This window comes from Ambystoma mexicanum, chromosome 3q (assembly GCF_040938575.1).
Source record: "Ambystoma mexicanum isolate Mex_15411 chromosome 3q, UKY_AmexF1_1, whole genome shotgun sequence".
Lineage (NCBI taxonomy): Eukaryota > Metazoa > Chordata > Amphibia > Caudata > Ambystomatidae > Ambystoma > Ambystoma mexicanum.
The window spans coordinates 224,866,043-224,883,907 of NC_090926.1; the positions used below are offsets into that span (position 1 = coordinate 224,866,043).

The following is a 17,865-nucleotide window of genomic DNA, read 5'->3' on the forward strand; positions in this document are numbered from 1 at the left end:
TCAAATGCATAGCTGCAAATGTGTCAATTCTCAGATGCAATCTCTGTCAAATCATAGCAAAAAGTCAAGTCAAAAGTGTAAAGCCAAAGTGTGTCTACAAGCAGATTATTCAAAATGAAAAATGCAAAGCATAGAATCAATGCATATGTACTGTGGACATCGGGTGTATTCAATTCCAGTGTGTCAAGCACAAAATTACCATATCACTTTCAAAGGTGTCAAGGTGTATCGGTGTATATGTCATGCAGGCCAATTCAGTTACATTTCCAGTCTCTCATGTCAGCCTGTGATCAAATCAGTTGTTGCCAATAAGAATAGTATGTGTGTCCTCACATCTGTGCAAAATTCCAAGTCAGTACAAATCCAGTTCTAATGCAAATATCTCAGCCAAGGAATGTGAACAAAGCGTGTCAACAAAGCGAGTGTTCACAAATGGTTCACAAATGTCTTCCGCGAGCGTGTGTGTGTGTTCCGCAAACATGTGTATGGGCATCAAAGCATAGCCCAAAGCAAAAAGTAGTTCCAGCTGCAAACAGAACTCCAGTGTGTCCTGCAAACAGACAATTTCAGCGACAGATTCCAGAGCCTCACTGCTGCAAGCTCTTTTCACAATAGGTAACAGATCTTTTCTTCAGAGCAATCCCTGCTCACTGCTGCAAGTTTCCTCTTCGATGATGCCTCAACTTTTCCTATTCCAAAGCTCTCCCTAGTCTATCCTCTTTTGATACTGATGTATCATTCACATGGCACTCATTCAGAGTGTAAAAATGCAATGCAGATGGCAACTCTCCAGTGGCAATTCCATGCAATGACAGTGGCCCTGCAATTCACTCCTTCCTTTCCAGGTCATGCTGGTGCCAGTTGTTGCCATGCCATCTCATGCTAGTATTTCAGTTCATGCCATGCTAGTCCCTGCTCTTCTCATGAGGGACCAGCCAACGTTGGATGCAAGTGCAGATTTCAAAGCACATTGGTGTCAGATCAATGCTCTCTCTCACTCCCACAAGAGACAAAGAATTTCACTGCATTTCAAACGTAGCTAGCACCGGGAATTCAAATGCTTTCAGAGCACGTCTTCCTGCTCATTTCTGCATTTCTCCCTTCTCCTCCTTAGGCCCAAACTTGTGTCTGGTCTGGTTCACAAGGTAAGGCATTCCAAATGGACTCTCTTCTTGCTACAGATTACAAAACAGCCCACAAAACGATTTCTCTCCTTCTGCCGAACATCTTTCACTCTCTCTCTCTCTTGGCACAGAATGCGTCAAGGTGTCGGTTCTCTCTCTACAGTCAGTCATGATCTTCACTATCCATAGCTTCAGTTGTCATGCCAGGAAATCAGGTAGCAAGCAGGTCTTCTGAGTACCTTCTCAGGGCACAGCCACTGACAAAGCTAAACCCTAAGGCCTCAAATCGGTCGGAATTCCCCAGAAGTGCTGCTGCAAAGCATAGGTGTCAATTACCAATGTCTTTCATTGCTGCTTCAAACAGCCATGATGCAAAGTCACATCGTTTCATCAAGGTCTGGTCAATCTGGTCTGGTCAATCTTTCAGTCGTCATGCAGCTGGTTCAATCATGGTCTGGTCAATTCATGCGATGCAATCTGGTCAGTCATCAAGGCGATCTGCAAGGTCTCACGGTCTGCAAATCTCAGTCTGGTCAAGGTGTCTCTCCAGATTTCACGCAAAGAAAACAAAAGTGCAATTATCAGTTTTCTCTCCAGTTTCAGATGTATTCAAAGCCAAAAACAAAACAGCATTTCTCCATTGTGTTTCAGTGCACGTAGCTAGTTCTAAACTCCCCATGTCTCTCAAAAGACATCCATGCTAGTTTTTCAGTAATTGCAATATCAGTTCTAGTGTATCAGTGTGCCAGTGCATCTGTCTAAGCATGCCTGTCTCTCCATACTACATGATGCATTACTCCTGCCTCCATCTCTGTCCTTCTCAAAACAAAACAGGACAGCCCACTTTCCATAATTCAAAAAATGCACATTAAAATGCTGCACACCTGCATTCCTCTCATTCAATTGCACTCCATGTCCTGCAAAAGCATTGCTTTCTGTGTCATTTTCAGGTGTTCTAGCAACAGACTCCCCTTTCAACATAATGTATTCACGCTGAATCACTAAATGTTGACAAAACAAATCGATTTCATTCAAATGGACACTGCTTCCCGCATGTGTAATGCAATTCAGATTCAATAAACATTCCTTCCCTTCTCTGCTTACTCCTTCTTCAATACAACAGTCTGCTAATCCCGCGCAATGTTTCTGCATAACGTAAACAACCCTTCTCTCCATGCAGTCATTCAAACAACTCAAAATATTCAAAGAATGCAATATCTCAGAACATCCAACTTTAGCACGATTCACTCGATTCACATTCTCTGTCAATGCTATCCAAGTTTCAACGTCGATAGACAAAACAATATTTTCACTTTCTAACGTAGGCAAAGTACTGCCGTTACCAATCCTGCCAAAAATGACGTTACAGGTGCCATTACTATTCAAATCAAAGATTTTCACATAACTGCTTCCATGCAAAGGTATCTCCAATGATAGTTTCATAATGCAAATCTTCATAGGCAAACCCTCTATGCATTGTGCACATGTCTGTCAAAAATGCACTCTCCATTTCCTCTTCATTACAAACATCTCTTTCAATTTGTTGCTCTGCTGTTGCTGCAATCATTGTTGCACTATCAGTGGAAAAAACTGCTGTCTGGGTCACACTATTTCTCGTATTGTTCTGAGGTAACTTTCTCCCGAATAACAATATTCACATTTTCTCCATGCACTCCTCCGTGCTTCACCCCTGCCAGGTTTTCTCTAGGAACTCTGTTCCCACCCATCACTGCTGTTGACAAAGTTTCTTTCAATGGGTAATTCAATGCTGCTGGGACATCTTCCCAGTTATCAATTACATGTCTGAGACAATATATTATTGCTCGCAAGTCACTAATATATGGTGTCATCTCTGTTCCTGCTTCTTCACTCTTCTCTTTCAATTTTCCAATCATTATGGTTGGTGCTGGCGAAGCTTCCCAGGCATCAAGCATATGTCTAAGCCGATTTCTTATTGCTTTCAAGTCACTAAAAAATGAGTTCATTCTGCAGTTTTATTATTTCAACCCTCGGGATTTTCTTCAACCAAACCTCACAGTTTATGTGAGTTTCAAAAAAACAAGTTCCAAGACTTCTCAAAACATGCAGATAGTCGTCGACTTGCCAAATCTGTGCACAAATTCCAACCAACTGGAATCCAAAACAAAGGTCATATTTCCCCAAAAACTATCAATCTCCGCGGAGTTCCAATCAAAGTACCACAACCGTCTTCAAGAAAAAAACAGGTTCTCTAGCTTGGCCAAATAGATGTACATTAATTCCCAAAAAATTGCCAGTCATGAAACACTGCTCTGGATCAATTCCAATTCAAATTCCGGATTCAAAGTCAGACAGACAATTGGTTCCCCTTCTTACGGTGAACAAAATTGTGGATGAAGCATGCTCTAATTAATAACATCCCCAAGACAGACAAAACACACAACATAAAATATCTATTCCCACGAACTAACAGAAAACACAGCTGCACATGATGTTCAAACATCTACTTCAGCTCATCGATAAGTGGATCCAGAAAGCCAGCTGCAAAACTCTGCAGACTAAACCCTCTGTTCCATGTTATCAATCGGCATCAGTGAAGCCCCGCGTTATGGGAGCCATTTTGTCATACCCAGACAAATCTCCCACGGGGGGTGTGGATCACTATGCCCCCCATGTTCTTGTATCTCAGGGCCTTTGTGCACTGTGTTACTCCTATGGACACTCTAACATAAGACGCAAAGAAAACACATGAATCGATTCAAGAATAAAAACACTTTTATTCATACAAAGCAATGCATGATGCAAACACTACTATAATGCAAATCTCGAATTTGCATCTTTTATGTTTTTGGTGCAAATCTACCATGCGATGCAATAACTATAAGCCTTACAGGCTTCTAATGCAAGCAATCTAATAGCAACTCCAATCCACACCATTCCTCTCCAATCCACACCATACTTCACACACTCTAAGACAATCCATGTCTGATTACCCCATTTATCATGTCAGCCAAAGCTCTGTGTGAGTACGTGTCCTAATTACCCATGCACGTATCTCATTTAGATCGATACTCCCCTCTTGCTCTGTGTTGCTCTGTCTCTCCTCTCCAGCTAACTCTGCAACCAGCCAGTCAGTCAGGGACAGGCCTCTCTCTGCCAGATCGATCTCATCAGCTCTCATCAGAATGCTTCCCCAAGCTTCCTCTCTAAGAGCAGCTCCATCCAAAACTCCTTCGATCTCCGAGTCAGTGAGCATCTCCATCTCAAACTCCATCTAGCACTCCCTCTAGAACAACTAACTACTCCCAAAGCCTCACCTCTCATTATACTGTTCAATGACGTATATAGATATCCATGGTTACATGTCTCTCTATGCTAAAATGCTTCTCTGTCTGTCAGGATTTCTAAATGTGAGCAGTGCCTAAAAGTCTGTGATGCATGTCTTGTACTTTTTCAATCACTGCGTATTCTGGTCATCATGACATTTTCTACATATCTATACCATGCTATCAGTGCTTCTGTTACCATACCATCCATCTCTCATATTTCCTCCATTCAAATTCCTCTCTCCTTGCATGTCTCTGCCTGCAAAAGCACTCCCTCTCTGGTGCTTGCCTGACCCCACCTTTTCTCTGTCTGCAAAGCACAACCCAGGGCCTGATAAGCCAGCAATGCCTTCTCCAATCTGACACGTTATCTGTCTGCCAAGCAAACTGTTTACGCGTTCTTTGTTCACACTAACTCATAACATCTTCCACAGTCTGCAGCGCTTCTGTGTGTCTCAATCAGGATGGCTTAGGAGCCAGCTACATGCTCTGTCTAGCGTTTACTCTTTCTCTCGCAAACCCAAGCGCTATCTATAATGCGGACTTCATGCATATTCAAAGTGCGCACTCATGCATGTCTCTACATGCATACATAATACACAACATATCTCTACATGTGTCTACACGTCTCTACAAATATAACATGTGTCTCTACATGGCACTTCAAATATAACAGGCCTCATTCTATAGCAAATACAAATGCATACATATATGTGGATAATCTAATATCACTACTTCATGTCACAACTAATCAAAATGAATGATGGATAACTGGATCCCTAAATGGGTAATGATTCTGTAATGATAACAAACCAGGCTTCTACATACAATCTGGGTTTACAAAATCAACATAAAAAGAATTTTCCTGCAGCACCATTATCAGCCTATAGAGCGAGTTGAACCGCCACTCCCCTTGCATCTGCATAGATTAGATGCCTAGCTCATATCTTATACTGGCCATTGGGAGGGTTTTAGGGAGCCTCAACACCCTCTTTCAGATTGACCCCTCGATCTTAGCCCAATTTATTTTCCAAGATAACAGCCTTACATCAACACCATATAGGAGGGCCGGGAGTACCTTTGTAGAATCAAATATTATAAGGGGGAGAGCGAGAATGTATAGTATGTGCTCATTAACTTGGACATCTGGCATGATAATTGAAGCGCTTTCCCACTCAAATCCTGTTCAAGCTGTGCCAATGTCGGGAATTAATACAATCTAAAGCCCAAATAATTCACTTCCTTCTCCACTGGGATCACATGCTCGTCTAGGGACGAATTGACGTGTGAAACAAGCTTTCCAGGTCTTTTAAAGCGCGCAATTTTAGATTTCCTTTGATTAATTTGTAGTTCATTTATTCTAGCGTAATCACCCAGAGCTTTTAACAGGCGGGGAGACTAACATTCCCAATAAGGACCTTGGGATTCACAAATTTACCAAGCAATGTTCGTAGTTCTAGACAGAGAACAGAGGAAGTAAGCAAGAGGACTAGAAGCTAAGCACAATAGTACTGAGGACTGGAGAATGCATACTGGGAACTATGGACTGGACTCAAGGCTGAAGACTGAAATGAAGTCCGGTACTAAGAACTAGGAGTCAACTCTGGCCTGAAATAGATATCAAGTACTATGTGCACAGAGCAAAACATTGCAGTTAGGGAAAAAGGGAACCGAGGGCAGAGAACAAGGGGCGAAAGGCACAGGAGTAGGGAAACTGCAGACAGTAAACCAGGGGGAAACTGCAGGCAGAAGGGTGTAGGGCAAAGAGCAAAAGGCTTCAGATCGGGGGCAGATGGCCAAACTGTTATTAACATCCTGGATGTTGGCCTGAGGTGCTAATCGCCTTAATCACCTGCGACATGAGTGGGCTTCAGTGGTTGCAGCCCTGAGGCCTTGCTCAGGCTCAGGCTGGCGAGCCGTTACCACTGAAGCCCACCAACTTCTTAGATGGTTAACCCTACAATAATGTCCTTAGATTGATACAATGCATGGGCTTTCAAAGTCACACATGCTTCCTAATCAAATGGTAGCCAAATGAGTGAAATGAGTAATGGAACACTGTATGGAAAATAAAATTCTAATGAAAAAAACAAGCATTGGCAAAGTGAGTAGTTTTGGCCTTTGCAGTTGTTTGTTATATTTTATATTTATAATAAGAATGCAGTAAGTACTTGGGCCCTGAATACCCTGTAATTCCAAATATGTCTTCAGGTTAGCATTACTATTCGATAAAGTAAAACTACTTTTATTCACTGTCATGTACATATATCTTTCTTACTATGCCTATTACTAATAATGTGTCTGCAAACACTAGCCTGCAAACATGTTAGGAACTCATAAAGCAGTTACTGCCAATTTCGCACTTATTTAAGTAAGCATGATGATTTTAGGATTGTGCAGTATGGGTGTGCTAGGGCGAGTCTCTTTGAGTCGGCATGGGCTAGGGAAGCTTTGCGTGTGAGCCAGAGTGGCTTGGCAACATGGGAGAGCAGGTGTGACCTAGGGTGGGTGGGCAGAGGTAGGCATGAGTGAGCTAGATTGTGTGGCCGATAGGGTTGAGCTAGGGTGGGTGAGTGTATAGACCTCTCCACCACACCTTAACTACTCCCATATGGATGATCCATGTGTATACATGCATACAACAAATAATCTGCAATTAAAGAAATTAGCATTCAAAATGTTGTGCTTGTGGAAAGTAGCAAAAAGATTAACTTGACAAAAGATCCTTCTGGTGCTTTTTCTAGTCTCTAATCCTGACCTCTAATTGCTAGTCCTACAAAGAGATGGAATTTTTCACTGCTCTCAAACATTACCAGAAATGACCAAATAGGTGTACAGGTTCTGAACATGCCTAGCAGCAGACAGCATTTATTTCCAGGCTTTCGACCATGCACAAATGGGTCCACACCTATCCCTATCCCTACAATACCCACTGTTGTTCACTTCTCTCCAGAGAAAGCACACACGGAGAGGGAGCCAGGGAAAGGATAAGATCAGTGTGGTATGCACACACCTCCAGCCTAGCTCACAGGATCCTAAGAGCAACATACTGTATGCGCTTACTGGGGAACAGAACCACCCTTATTGGAACACATTTACTAAAACAGTGCCTCATCGGCTGATATGTTATACCATTAGGTTTTGTGCTGTGCACCGCTACCATTTGTATGGACTCCAGGTGCTCTTGCTTATCTGGAATAGTGTTGGTAGGTGGGTTTGGTTAGTTGGGAGGCGAGGGAAAGGAAAGATTGCAGTGCTTTGTGTTAGGGTTGTAGATCTGTAGTAACCTGAGCTCTGTGTGCATGTGAGCTTTGTAGGTGTAAAATGTAGGAGGCTTGGAGGGCTTTGTTTTTCAGAGAGGCGGCCCTGTGTTTATAGATTTGGCGCTTGTTTGCCAAGGGCTAAATATGTTAGTTGTCTAAGTTTGTGATATTGGAATTTAGGGCAAATGCTTTTTTAAAAGCTGGTGGGAGAGGTTGCTTTTTGTTTGTGATGAATAAGGTTGTAGAGAGATTGATGGTTAGTCAAAAGGTGGGAGTGTTCTTTGGTTTCCATAGTCCCTTCACATTTGTGGTCTTGCTGCCAGTTGTGTTGTGGTGAGAGATGGTTGGCTTTAGTGGTTGATGTGTGAAGATGCCCTGTGTTGAGGTTTAGATATTTTGGGAGACAGTGAAGTGTTCATGTTGAGTCTACTTACTTATGTTGTTACATAAGAAGCATGCATTGGGAAATCAACTATAATGCAACATAGTTCTGTATGTGGATCCAGACCAATTACAATGTTCTATTTATGTGTTTATGATTTGGTTCCACTGTGATGTATAGGTGTTCTCAGAGTGTTATTATTTGTGGAGTTCTTGAAGCTTCAGTTGGGTTCTGCCTTTAAGGGTGGTGCCTGCTGTCGCTGTGAGCTGAAGTTAAATAAAGAAATCTGAACTGCTTATACTGCCCAGAACCTTCACTTCACATTGGAGATGAGGATTTCCTTCACAGACCCCTGGGCGGCCATCTGGAGCTACTGTGCTTCGATTCGCTCTCTGTGCCGGGTCGGCAGCGATGTGCTCCTTCCGTCCGCACTAGCGACAGCAGGCAGACTGACAGAAGGCAGCGAGGAGCAACTTAACGAAGAGGCGGACCACCCAGGCAAGTCAGCGTTATTTTGGGGAAGGAGAGCCATGGGGAAGCTGCGCGAGCCGTGAGGGAGTTACACGAGCACTGCAGTTACAGCGCAGGCCCCCGCGAGCCCTGGGGGAGCCGCGCACCGCTGCTAGCACGCAGGCCCCGCCTTTCACCGCGCGTGTGCTAGCGCATGCGGCTGTCAGCTGGTTCTGGCCGCGCGCAGGCACATGCGCTGCGGCACACGCTGTGGGGGGCGTGTCGGCTCGAGCCCCGGTCTCCATTGTGACACCAGTTGCCTGGCAACGTGTCGGCTCTACTCCTACGGACCCCGGTCTCCATTGTGACGTCAGTCAGTTGACTGGCAGCAGGACTCTCACGGCTGGGAGACATAAAGGAACGCTGGAACTAACAACAACAAAGACACTTTGTTCCAGTGAGGCACACGGAAAAAAATAAATAAATAAATAAACTCTATTTGCTGGAATTTAGGGACATGTACAACAAAGACAATTGTTTCATACAGTAAACAGTGCACAGATACTTGTCAATTGACTTGACAGCCACCACAGCATTGACATTTAAGTCCTGCCACGTCACAGCCACCACAGCCATCTGTACTTACATAGTTGGAGCCATTCTTGGTTCATCATGGCGGCATCAATTCCGCCACCCATATCGTTCCTCAATGAACCAGGCCGCCCCCCCCTCAGGTGGGACAAGTGGAAGGACACATTTGAAAATTACCTGGTGGCACTGGGCGGAAACAGATTTTCCTCAGCTCGCAAAAAGGCTCTCTTGGTCCACAATTTGGGCGTGGAAGGACGCAGGATCTTCGATGGGCTAGTTGGGGACCAGGTCTTGGAGGCTGGTGATGCGGATGAGTATGCATTGGCCCTCAAAAAACTACAGGACCATTTTGAACCCAGGAAAAATGTCAGCTTCGAAAGGCATACATTTTTCCAGCGAGTACAAGAACAATCGGAGTCAGTCGAATCCTATGTCGCATGCTTGAGGTCGCTAAATTACTCCTGTGAATTTGAGCACTTGACTGATTCTCTAATCAGGGATCAGTTACTCAGGTGCACCAATAACGCCAGGATCCAAGAGAAGTTACTGGCCAAAGATATGAAGCTGGATGAGGCACTTGAATTAGCCAGGAGCATCGAACAGGCGTCCCTATATGTCAAGGAGCTCAAGAGTGACAAAGTCAGACAACCATGTCGGTCTGTGCCATAGACCAGAAGAAAAAGACAAACATTCCAACAGGAAAGAAAGGAAATTGGACTGCGAGGAATGCATGTACCAGATGTGGTAACCCCAGACATGGTGCCAACTTTCCGTCGTGCCCTGCCAGATTTGCCGAATGCTTTAAGTGCAAGAGTAGAGGGCACTTTGCAAATGTGTGTAAAGCTGCTTCCATCAATCTTCTCGAACCCAGAGTGGAGAACATGCCCAGCATTGAAGAATCGGTCAGGAGAAGTTACAATATTCAGGAAGTATCGAATACCCAGGAACCAAGCCCCAAGTTTGTTTTTGAAATTTCAGCTATTTTAAGTGAGGCGAAGGGACAGGCAGACACCTTTCTGATTGATGGGCGCAGTCTAGTCATGAAAGTTGACACTTGCTCTCCTTGGACCATAGTGTCACGAGATACTTTAGTGAACATATTGAAGAAGAGTGAAGCCGTAATCAGCCCCACTGATGTTAGAGCCTGTGCATATGGAGAATCCACAATAGAGGTATTGGGGGAATTTTCCGCATGTGTGCATAACAAAGGAAAGGAATGCCAGGCTAACATTCTGGTAGCAAAAAAGGGAGCCTCTTCATTAGGTTGGGAGGAACAAAAGAACTTGGGTGTAAGAATACAGGCGAATGCCCCTAAACCAGTATCTATTGCTGAAGTGGAAGATGACGTCTGGACCAGAGTTTCCTGAGGTGTTTTCTGAGAAATTAGGGAAACTCAGAAATTTCGAACACCATATTAAGCTTAAAAATTGTGCACAACTGGTGATACACAAGGTAAGGCAAGTGCCATTGAAGATGAGAAGTAAACTTCGTGATGAGTTAAATGACTTGGTGAACAAAGGAGTAATTGAGCCAGTTACAGAAACTGAATGGTTATCGCCTGTTGTACTAGTAGTCAAAGCAAATGGAAATCTGAGACTATGTGTTGAATTGTGCAGCCTAAATAGGAACATTGTTGTGGAGAGACATCCCCTTCCCAACATATCCGAAACTCTTTCCACTCTGGGGCAACCGAAGATATTTTCCATCATTGATTTGTCAGCAGCATATCATCAAGTTCCTTTGTCCAAAGACTGTCAGCATCTTACTGCTTTCATCACTCCTGAGGGAGTGTTCAAATACAGTTGCATGCCATTTGGATTAGCTTCCGCTGCTTCTGTTTTTCAAAGTGTGATGGAGGAAGTTCTTAGAGGGTTAAGGAAAGTGACGGTATTCCAAGATGACATACTAGTGTTTGCTGAAAATGAAGCAGAAGACAATGGGATTTTGAGGGCTGTCTTAGCAAGACTTAAAGAAGCTGGTTTGACTGTACAAAGAAAAAAATGCAAGATTGCTGTTAGAGAAGTAGACTATTTAGGTCATAGAATTTCTGGTGATGGTATTGCTCCAAAAAGGTATCTTACTGTTAGCATTAGCAGTGCTCCCCAGCCACAAGACAAAGATCCGTTACGTTCTTTCATGGGGCTGGCGGAGTACTACCATAAATTTGTAAATGGTTTTGCCAACATTTCCACTCCGTTGAGAGAGTTGTTGAAGAAGAATGTGAAGTTTGTGTGGTCGGGTGAGTGCCAAGAAGCCTTTAAGAAAATAAGAGTGCATAGTACAAGCACCCTCTTTGGGAGGGTTTGTTTCAGGAAGGAAAACTGTTTTATCGGTTGATGCAAGCAATATGGGTCTAGGTGCGGCGTTGTCTCAGGTGGACTCTAGTAAAACTGAACATATAATTGCTTTTGCCTCTAGACCATTGAAGGGAGCGGAAGAAAACTACTCTGTTATTGAGAGGGAGGCGCTGGCAGTTTCTTGGGCTGTGGCACATTTTAAGTTCTACCTATGGGGTCAAACTTTTACGGTAAAAACTGACCACAAACTGTTAGTTTAACTGCTAGGTAGTGTGAAATGGGCCAAAGGATCACCCAGAATATCTCGATGGATGATTGAACTCCTGGCCTATGATTTCAAGGTAGTATACATAGCTGGTAGGGACAATGTAGTAGCAGACTGTTTGTTTAGGCTACCGGTGAAGAGTAAAGATACGGAGGAAGTATATTTAGAGCAAGGTTTGAGTATTTCTGAAGTTGAATACAATGCCATAAGTAAAGATGAGTGGGAGATTGCTGATGGTGAGGATCTTGTATTAAAACCGGTCAAAGTATGGACCAGGACAGGGTGGCCTCACAAAAATGTTGTGGAAAAAAAATTTGACTGCTTCTATTGTATAAAGGATGAGCTGAGTCTATCAGAAAACGGTCTAAAACTCAGGAAGGGTACTAAAGTGATCCCACCCAGTAATGTTAGATCCAAACTGGTGAGTATAGCTCATCAAGGCCATCTAGGGATGGGAGGAACCAAGAGATACATCACGGAATTCTATTGGTGGCCGGCAGTTGACAGTGAAGTAGAGAGGTGTGTTAAGAACTGCAGAGAGTGCGAGAGGAGTGATAAAAGTAAAGTGGTTAGGGAAGCACCCATGAGACCTGTGAGTGTTCCGGGTGAACCCTGGAAAAAGGTGGCTGTGGATCTGATGGGCCCACTGCAGGATTTGGGGGAGAATCTCAAGTACTTAATTGTGCTAGTAGATTACCACTCGAAGTGGATAGAGTGGAAGGCAATTGGTGAGGCCACCACGGCCCAAATGATATCATTTTTTGAAGAAACATTTTACAGGGAAGGTTTCCCTACGGAATTAGTCCCAGATAATGGTGTCCAATTTTGTTCTGAAAAGATGGTGGAGTTTTTCAGAAAATTTGGCATAAGGCACTACAGAACAGCACTTTATCAACCCAGGGCTAATGGGCTGGTAGAGAGGGCCAATAGATTTGTGAAGGGAGGTCTGCAGTTAGCAATGGCGGCAGGTTTGGAGTGGCAAAAAGTGTTGAGAGAGATGGTTTGGAACTACTGCACGACGCCCCAAACTGTTACTAAAGTGTCAACTTTTATGTCTCTCAAGGGCAGACAGCCAGGCACAAAACTCTGTTCAGGGTGGCTTGACTTGGCCAAGAGTGTGAATGTTGACAGGAATAAGATTGTGACACTCATCAAAGAGGCCCAAAATGTATACAAGGAAAGGTTTGACATGGAAAAGAAATCCAAGAGTTTGGTATGGAAAGAAGGTGAACTTGTATATGTAAAAAAAAAAACAGGTTGTCCCCTAAATGCATCGAGAGCAAATTCATTGGGCCCAAGAAAATAGCTGTAGTAAGAGGAAATGTGGTCATAATGGAAGGTGGAGAATGCTGGTCCATGTCCAGATTAGTAAAATGTAATAACAATGGTCAAGCAGTAGAGGATGGGGAAAACGTTGATGGTAATGACAACGGCGATGACAATGAGTTGGTGTATGAATCCGGAGGAGTTGATAAAAGTGTTCAACAAGACAGAGATGTTAATATCAGTGCAGAAAGGAGGAGAGGAAAACCTCTTTGGTTGCGAGACTATGTATTAGAGTAACTCTGTGTCATTGGAAGGGGGGAGATGTGTTGAGTCTACTTACTTATGTTGTTACATAAGAAGCATGCATTGGGAAATCAACTATAATGCAACATAGTTCTGTATGTGGATCCAGCCCAATTACAATGTTCTATTTATGTGTTTATGATTTGGTTCCACTGTGATGTATATGTGTTCTCAGAGTGTTATTATTTGTGGAGTTCTTGAAGCTTCAGTTGGGTTCTGCCTTCAAGGGTGGTGCCTGCTGTCGCTGTGAGCTGAACTTAAGTAAAGAAATCTGAACTGCTTATACTGCCCAGAATCTTCACTTCACAGTTCACTTGGGCATCCGGCGTTACCTTGATGTGATGTTTTTTTTAGCCATTATAGTTTCTTGACTGCCGTGTGTTATGTTCTGGGCGTATAAGTCAGTAGCTGGTATGACGTTCACTTGGATTGTGTCTGTGGATGAAAGTTGAAGTGTTTCAAGTGCTTTATGGGTATAGACTAAACTTTATATTGGTTAAGCATTGAAGAGACAGGTTTTTAGACTTTTCCTGTATTTCAACTGGTCCTCCCCGGTGCAGATTCCACTTGGTAGTGCTATGGCAGAAATCACAAAAAAATAACCAGTACTTCAGTCTCTGCCTGCCACATGTATTTCCATTCTCAACACCCCTTCCCGCCTTCCCTCTCTGTCGCATTGCATTTGGTTATAGGAGGGACAATAATGCCAATACTTGTATGAAAAAACGTAGTTCCAATGCGATGTAAGGCAGCACCGTGCACGGACGCAAAGTGGGTGTTGTTTACCGATTGATGCATTGAATATTTGAAAGTTTTCCGGTGCCTGGTGGAAAGTGGGGCACAATTAGAAACTGCTCATTGGAAACACACAAGAGAAATAAGCTGCATCCACCCTAAACAAGGGTGGAGAGTGACCCGATTTGGCCACCTGCATATGAGTGAGGATTATGTAAAAACCATACTTGGTGGTGGTTTTTGAAGATTTCATCCTTTGTTGGTCAATAACAGTCCAGTCTTGAGGAAGATGGGCATCAGCGCTGCTGTAGCTCTGGATGCTGATTTGTCGAAACTTGGAGAAGGGATGGTCTATGTAAATTTGAAAACTAATAACATTCTGGGACTTCCTCTAGTTGACAGATGACTGTGTTGTATGTCTTTTGTGTCAGGTTTTTGTACATACGTATTTAGACACATTTTCAAAAACATTATGGTGTACACGAGGTGAAGAGGGGTCTATGCAGTACAAATTATTTTTACTCCTCTTCAATGGAGATTGATTTGCATATTTTGCACTATACATTTTGTGGTGTATTTCCTACATTGTGTCTCCATGTGGTCTGTTGTGTTTTCTACGTATATATTTTTATGTTTAATCGAGTAAGAACAACTTTTTTAATGATAATTATGATGTTATAAGAATACAATATATGAATTTTGCAGAAATCTCTCTCCCGATTGTCTGTCTGCCTATGGCCCTTTTTGAATTGAAGCAATTTCCTTCAAATAATTTGTCCGTGAGAGACAATGCTTGTAATTGTCTTTATGGTAATTTCCCAGGTGTCTGCGATGGAGGGGTGTACCCACACATAGTTGAGACGAAAAACACAAACACCCATTATGAATTCATGGTGTGCTGGAAAAACAAAAAGGGCTGAAGTGTATGCATGGAATGCCTTTATGGGATGGCCACTTTATATTCAAAGCCATTAATCTGAAACCAGGATTATGATCAATCAGGCACAAAATGGTGCTCATTGAAAAGCATTGACAATTATAGGGATGTTTCGGAAAGCTTAATGCAAGGCACATTTTGAACTTTACAATGATAGTTGTGTCCATTGGGTACACCCTGTATTAACCTTAACCACATAACTATATCTTCTCCGGCCAATACATTTAATTTGAATTTTCAAGGGACCAGTGGAGATATGTGGCTGTGAGGGGGAATTTAAAGGGGGAGTTGTTGGTGGGGGTGCTGGGGTGGGTGGGTATGTGTCACCTTGTGCCAGCTTTAGCATAAAGTGCTCTATAAATGAATACATACAAATGCCCTGATCACATCATTTTACGTTCAGGCATCTCACATGCATGTTACCTTGCACGATAAGGAAAGTTGGGCTGATCCTTTCTGAGAAAAGACTGACCCAACAATGAACCAAATTGGTGAAGCGTTAGTTCTGTGATGTGGGTGTAGGGCAATAATGTTGAAGATTTTTAACAATGTGCTCATCTCTCGCCTCTCTCCTTTCCTATCCCCTTCTTTCAGTGTTTGCAGTTCTTGGTATCCACGCCAGACCCTGAACTTGAACCTTTTCTTCTGTACAAGTCAAGTCAAAGCCCATGGGATCTCCAGGTAAGCAAATGCTGCTCGCCACACAGAATATATCGACAGAATCCTAAGTTTGCAGACCACATTTGCCATCTCTCCTTGTATAAGAGGTTGTTTGTTTGCTTTTTAACTTCCAGCCAAAACAAGGTACAAGGAGAATTTTTGATTTAAGTCAAGGACGCCCCTGAAATTCAGGGGACCTGGAGAGGTATGCATAGAGTGAATTCGAAATGTACTGTTGAACTGTGCTGTTTTCCGATGTTTCTTCTCTGTTTCTCTCGTGGGTGAAGGCCTGACTGAGAGCACGTTTGTAGCTGTCATTAAACACGTTGTTAAAAGCCACGTTGAACAGGGTAAAGGCCTGCTACAGATTTTGTCAAGCAAAATTTCGAATTACACAAGTTACAACATAACTAAAGGACAGAGTTTCCGTCCTCCTGACTTAAGAAATAATTGAAACGATTCCTTTAGTAGCCAGCCGACATTCTTTCCTCCTAAAGTCAAGTACCCTCCAGTTTTCAACACGGCATCCTTTATGAACGTTAACATTTGGGAATGCTATGCATTCTGTGACATAGGAGCCACAATCCCTTCTTGCACTTGCCACCAGCTGGCCCTATTATTTATCTTGTATTCTACTAACCATGTACTGCACTTTCCTTGCACTTGCCACCAGCTGGCCCTATTATTTATCTTGTATTCTACTAACCATGTACAGCACTTTCCCCCTCTCCCCTTCCACTTTTCCAAGTCCCCTCTATGCTTGCACTTGCGCGATCTGAATGACACCTGGCCTAGTAGGATCTTTGTCTGTCTCCCCTTGTTCCCCCCCTGCCCCGTCGCGCCTTGAAACACTGTGTATAGGCACGTTACAAATGCCATATCATATCATATCTTGACTGCTGTTAATATTGCATGGTCAGGAATTCACTGGCCCATACCTTGCTACGGCTCCAGGAGTACAGACCACCTCTGCAAGTCTGTGTGGCAAGGCCTGGTATGTCCCAAAGACTCCTCTGAGGCCTTGTATGTCCCAAAGACTCCTCTGAGGCCTTGTCTGAGGAGTTCCGATTATATCTGTTGATTACTTTACTGTTGTGATCATTGGTAGCCAAATCTGTTTTATAGCTCACTCTCTTATAGCACTTTGACTTAAATGTCTTTCTTTACTTTGTTTGAGGACCAGTAATGGAGATAATTTATTCTGAAATTGCTTTCAGTATGCAGCTGGGTGAGGCCATGCTCAGTAAAATAAGGCTTTAGTACTTCCTTTCATGATCGTTTCGAATCACCATTGAAACGTGTAAGTCTTTGCCGCCTCTGCCCCCCACACCCACTCATGAAAGGTTTGTGGGGGTGTAACCAGTGTGCAGTACACACATCCAAGGTTGTCAAGAAAGGAGGACCCGCTTATTCATAGGAAATTAGATTTTTGCAAAGGAAGTGCTACTTTTTCACAGAACGTCCTACCTTAATCAACATAGGAGTGTCAACGCTCTATGTTGAGAACATTTTCAAACTTGGTTCTCTCCATTATATGACCTCCCAAAAAAGATGCTGGGAAATTGTTCAGCTGGTAGGCCTTCGGACATGGAAGTAAAAGTGGCAGGAATTACATTTTAACACCCAGGTGAACAGGTTTACCTCATTAGCAATTTTGGTCAATTTTGCAGATTTGTTTATGTTCCTTAATAGCAGATCGAGTAAAGAGTCAATGGAAAGAAAACCTTTAAGGTAGAAGATTCACTCAAATGTTTTGGCACTGTCTGCATATCCAGTCCCATATTGATTATTGTCTTCCAGGCGTCCTTCGTCATGGAGTAAATACCCGGGCATCTCATATGGTGGGGTTGAGGCGCTGCTTGTCCCTAATGAAATTGAAGTATTGTCATCACTATGGATATGCACCTTGATCAACCCCTGTCCATAAATGCTGCACGCTAGAGTTATTGGAGATTTCACACAGTGCTAAGCAAGCAGGCTGGTCTCCTCGCTGCCAAAGCAGATGTCACATCCCGCCCCAGTTGGCTCACTCAGCCCCCTGTCTCCCTAGCATATATCTCTGCATCAATAGTTCTCTGCAGTGATACTTGCGTGGGGGTTACTTACGAGTCCCGGAACACTGTTTATGGTCGGTCCTGAGAAGGCTTAAGTAATAAAGGAACCTTCAAAAGAGGTATAGCCTAAATCATAAAAAGGTGGGGCCTGAGACGCAACCAACATTTTGATCTATCACACATTTATTACTTCACATGAAAGGAAGAAAAATCAATAAAAGAAATGTTTGATC

At 43.2% G+C, this 17,865-nt stretch overlaps 1 protein-coding gene and 1 long non-coding RNA gene across 4 annotated transcripts in view; one reads left to right on the forward strand and one right to left on the reverse strand.

Moving 5' to 3' along the window:
* The window catches only part of LOC138582354 (probable E3 ubiquitin-protein ligase DTX3), a 213,894-nt gene that overhangs the window by 36,594 nt on the left and 159,435 nt on the right, over nt 1-17,865 (forward strand). For 2 of the 3 annotated variants that reach the window (XM_069653599.1, XM_069653598.1), the window contains exon 2: nt 15,513-15,599. In XM_069653599.1, coding sequence (XP_069509700.1) covers nt 15,587-15,599 — 13 coding nt within the window. In that variant the 5' untranslated portion in view covers nt 15,513-15,586. Of the gene's footprint in view, nt 1-15,510; nt 15,600-15,712; nt 15,784-17,865 lie in introns of those variants that run through there. The other variant, XM_069653600.1, reaches the window with a different exon arrangement.
* The window catches only part of LOC138582355 (uncharacterized), a 233,634-nt gene continuing 216,611 nt past the window's right edge, over nt 843-17,865 (reverse strand). Inside the window, exon 3 of the long non-coding RNA XR_011305013.1 lies at nt 843-1,666. This is a non-coding gene — a long non-coding RNA (uncharacterized lncRNA). The remainder of the gene's footprint in view (nt 1,667-17,865) is intronic.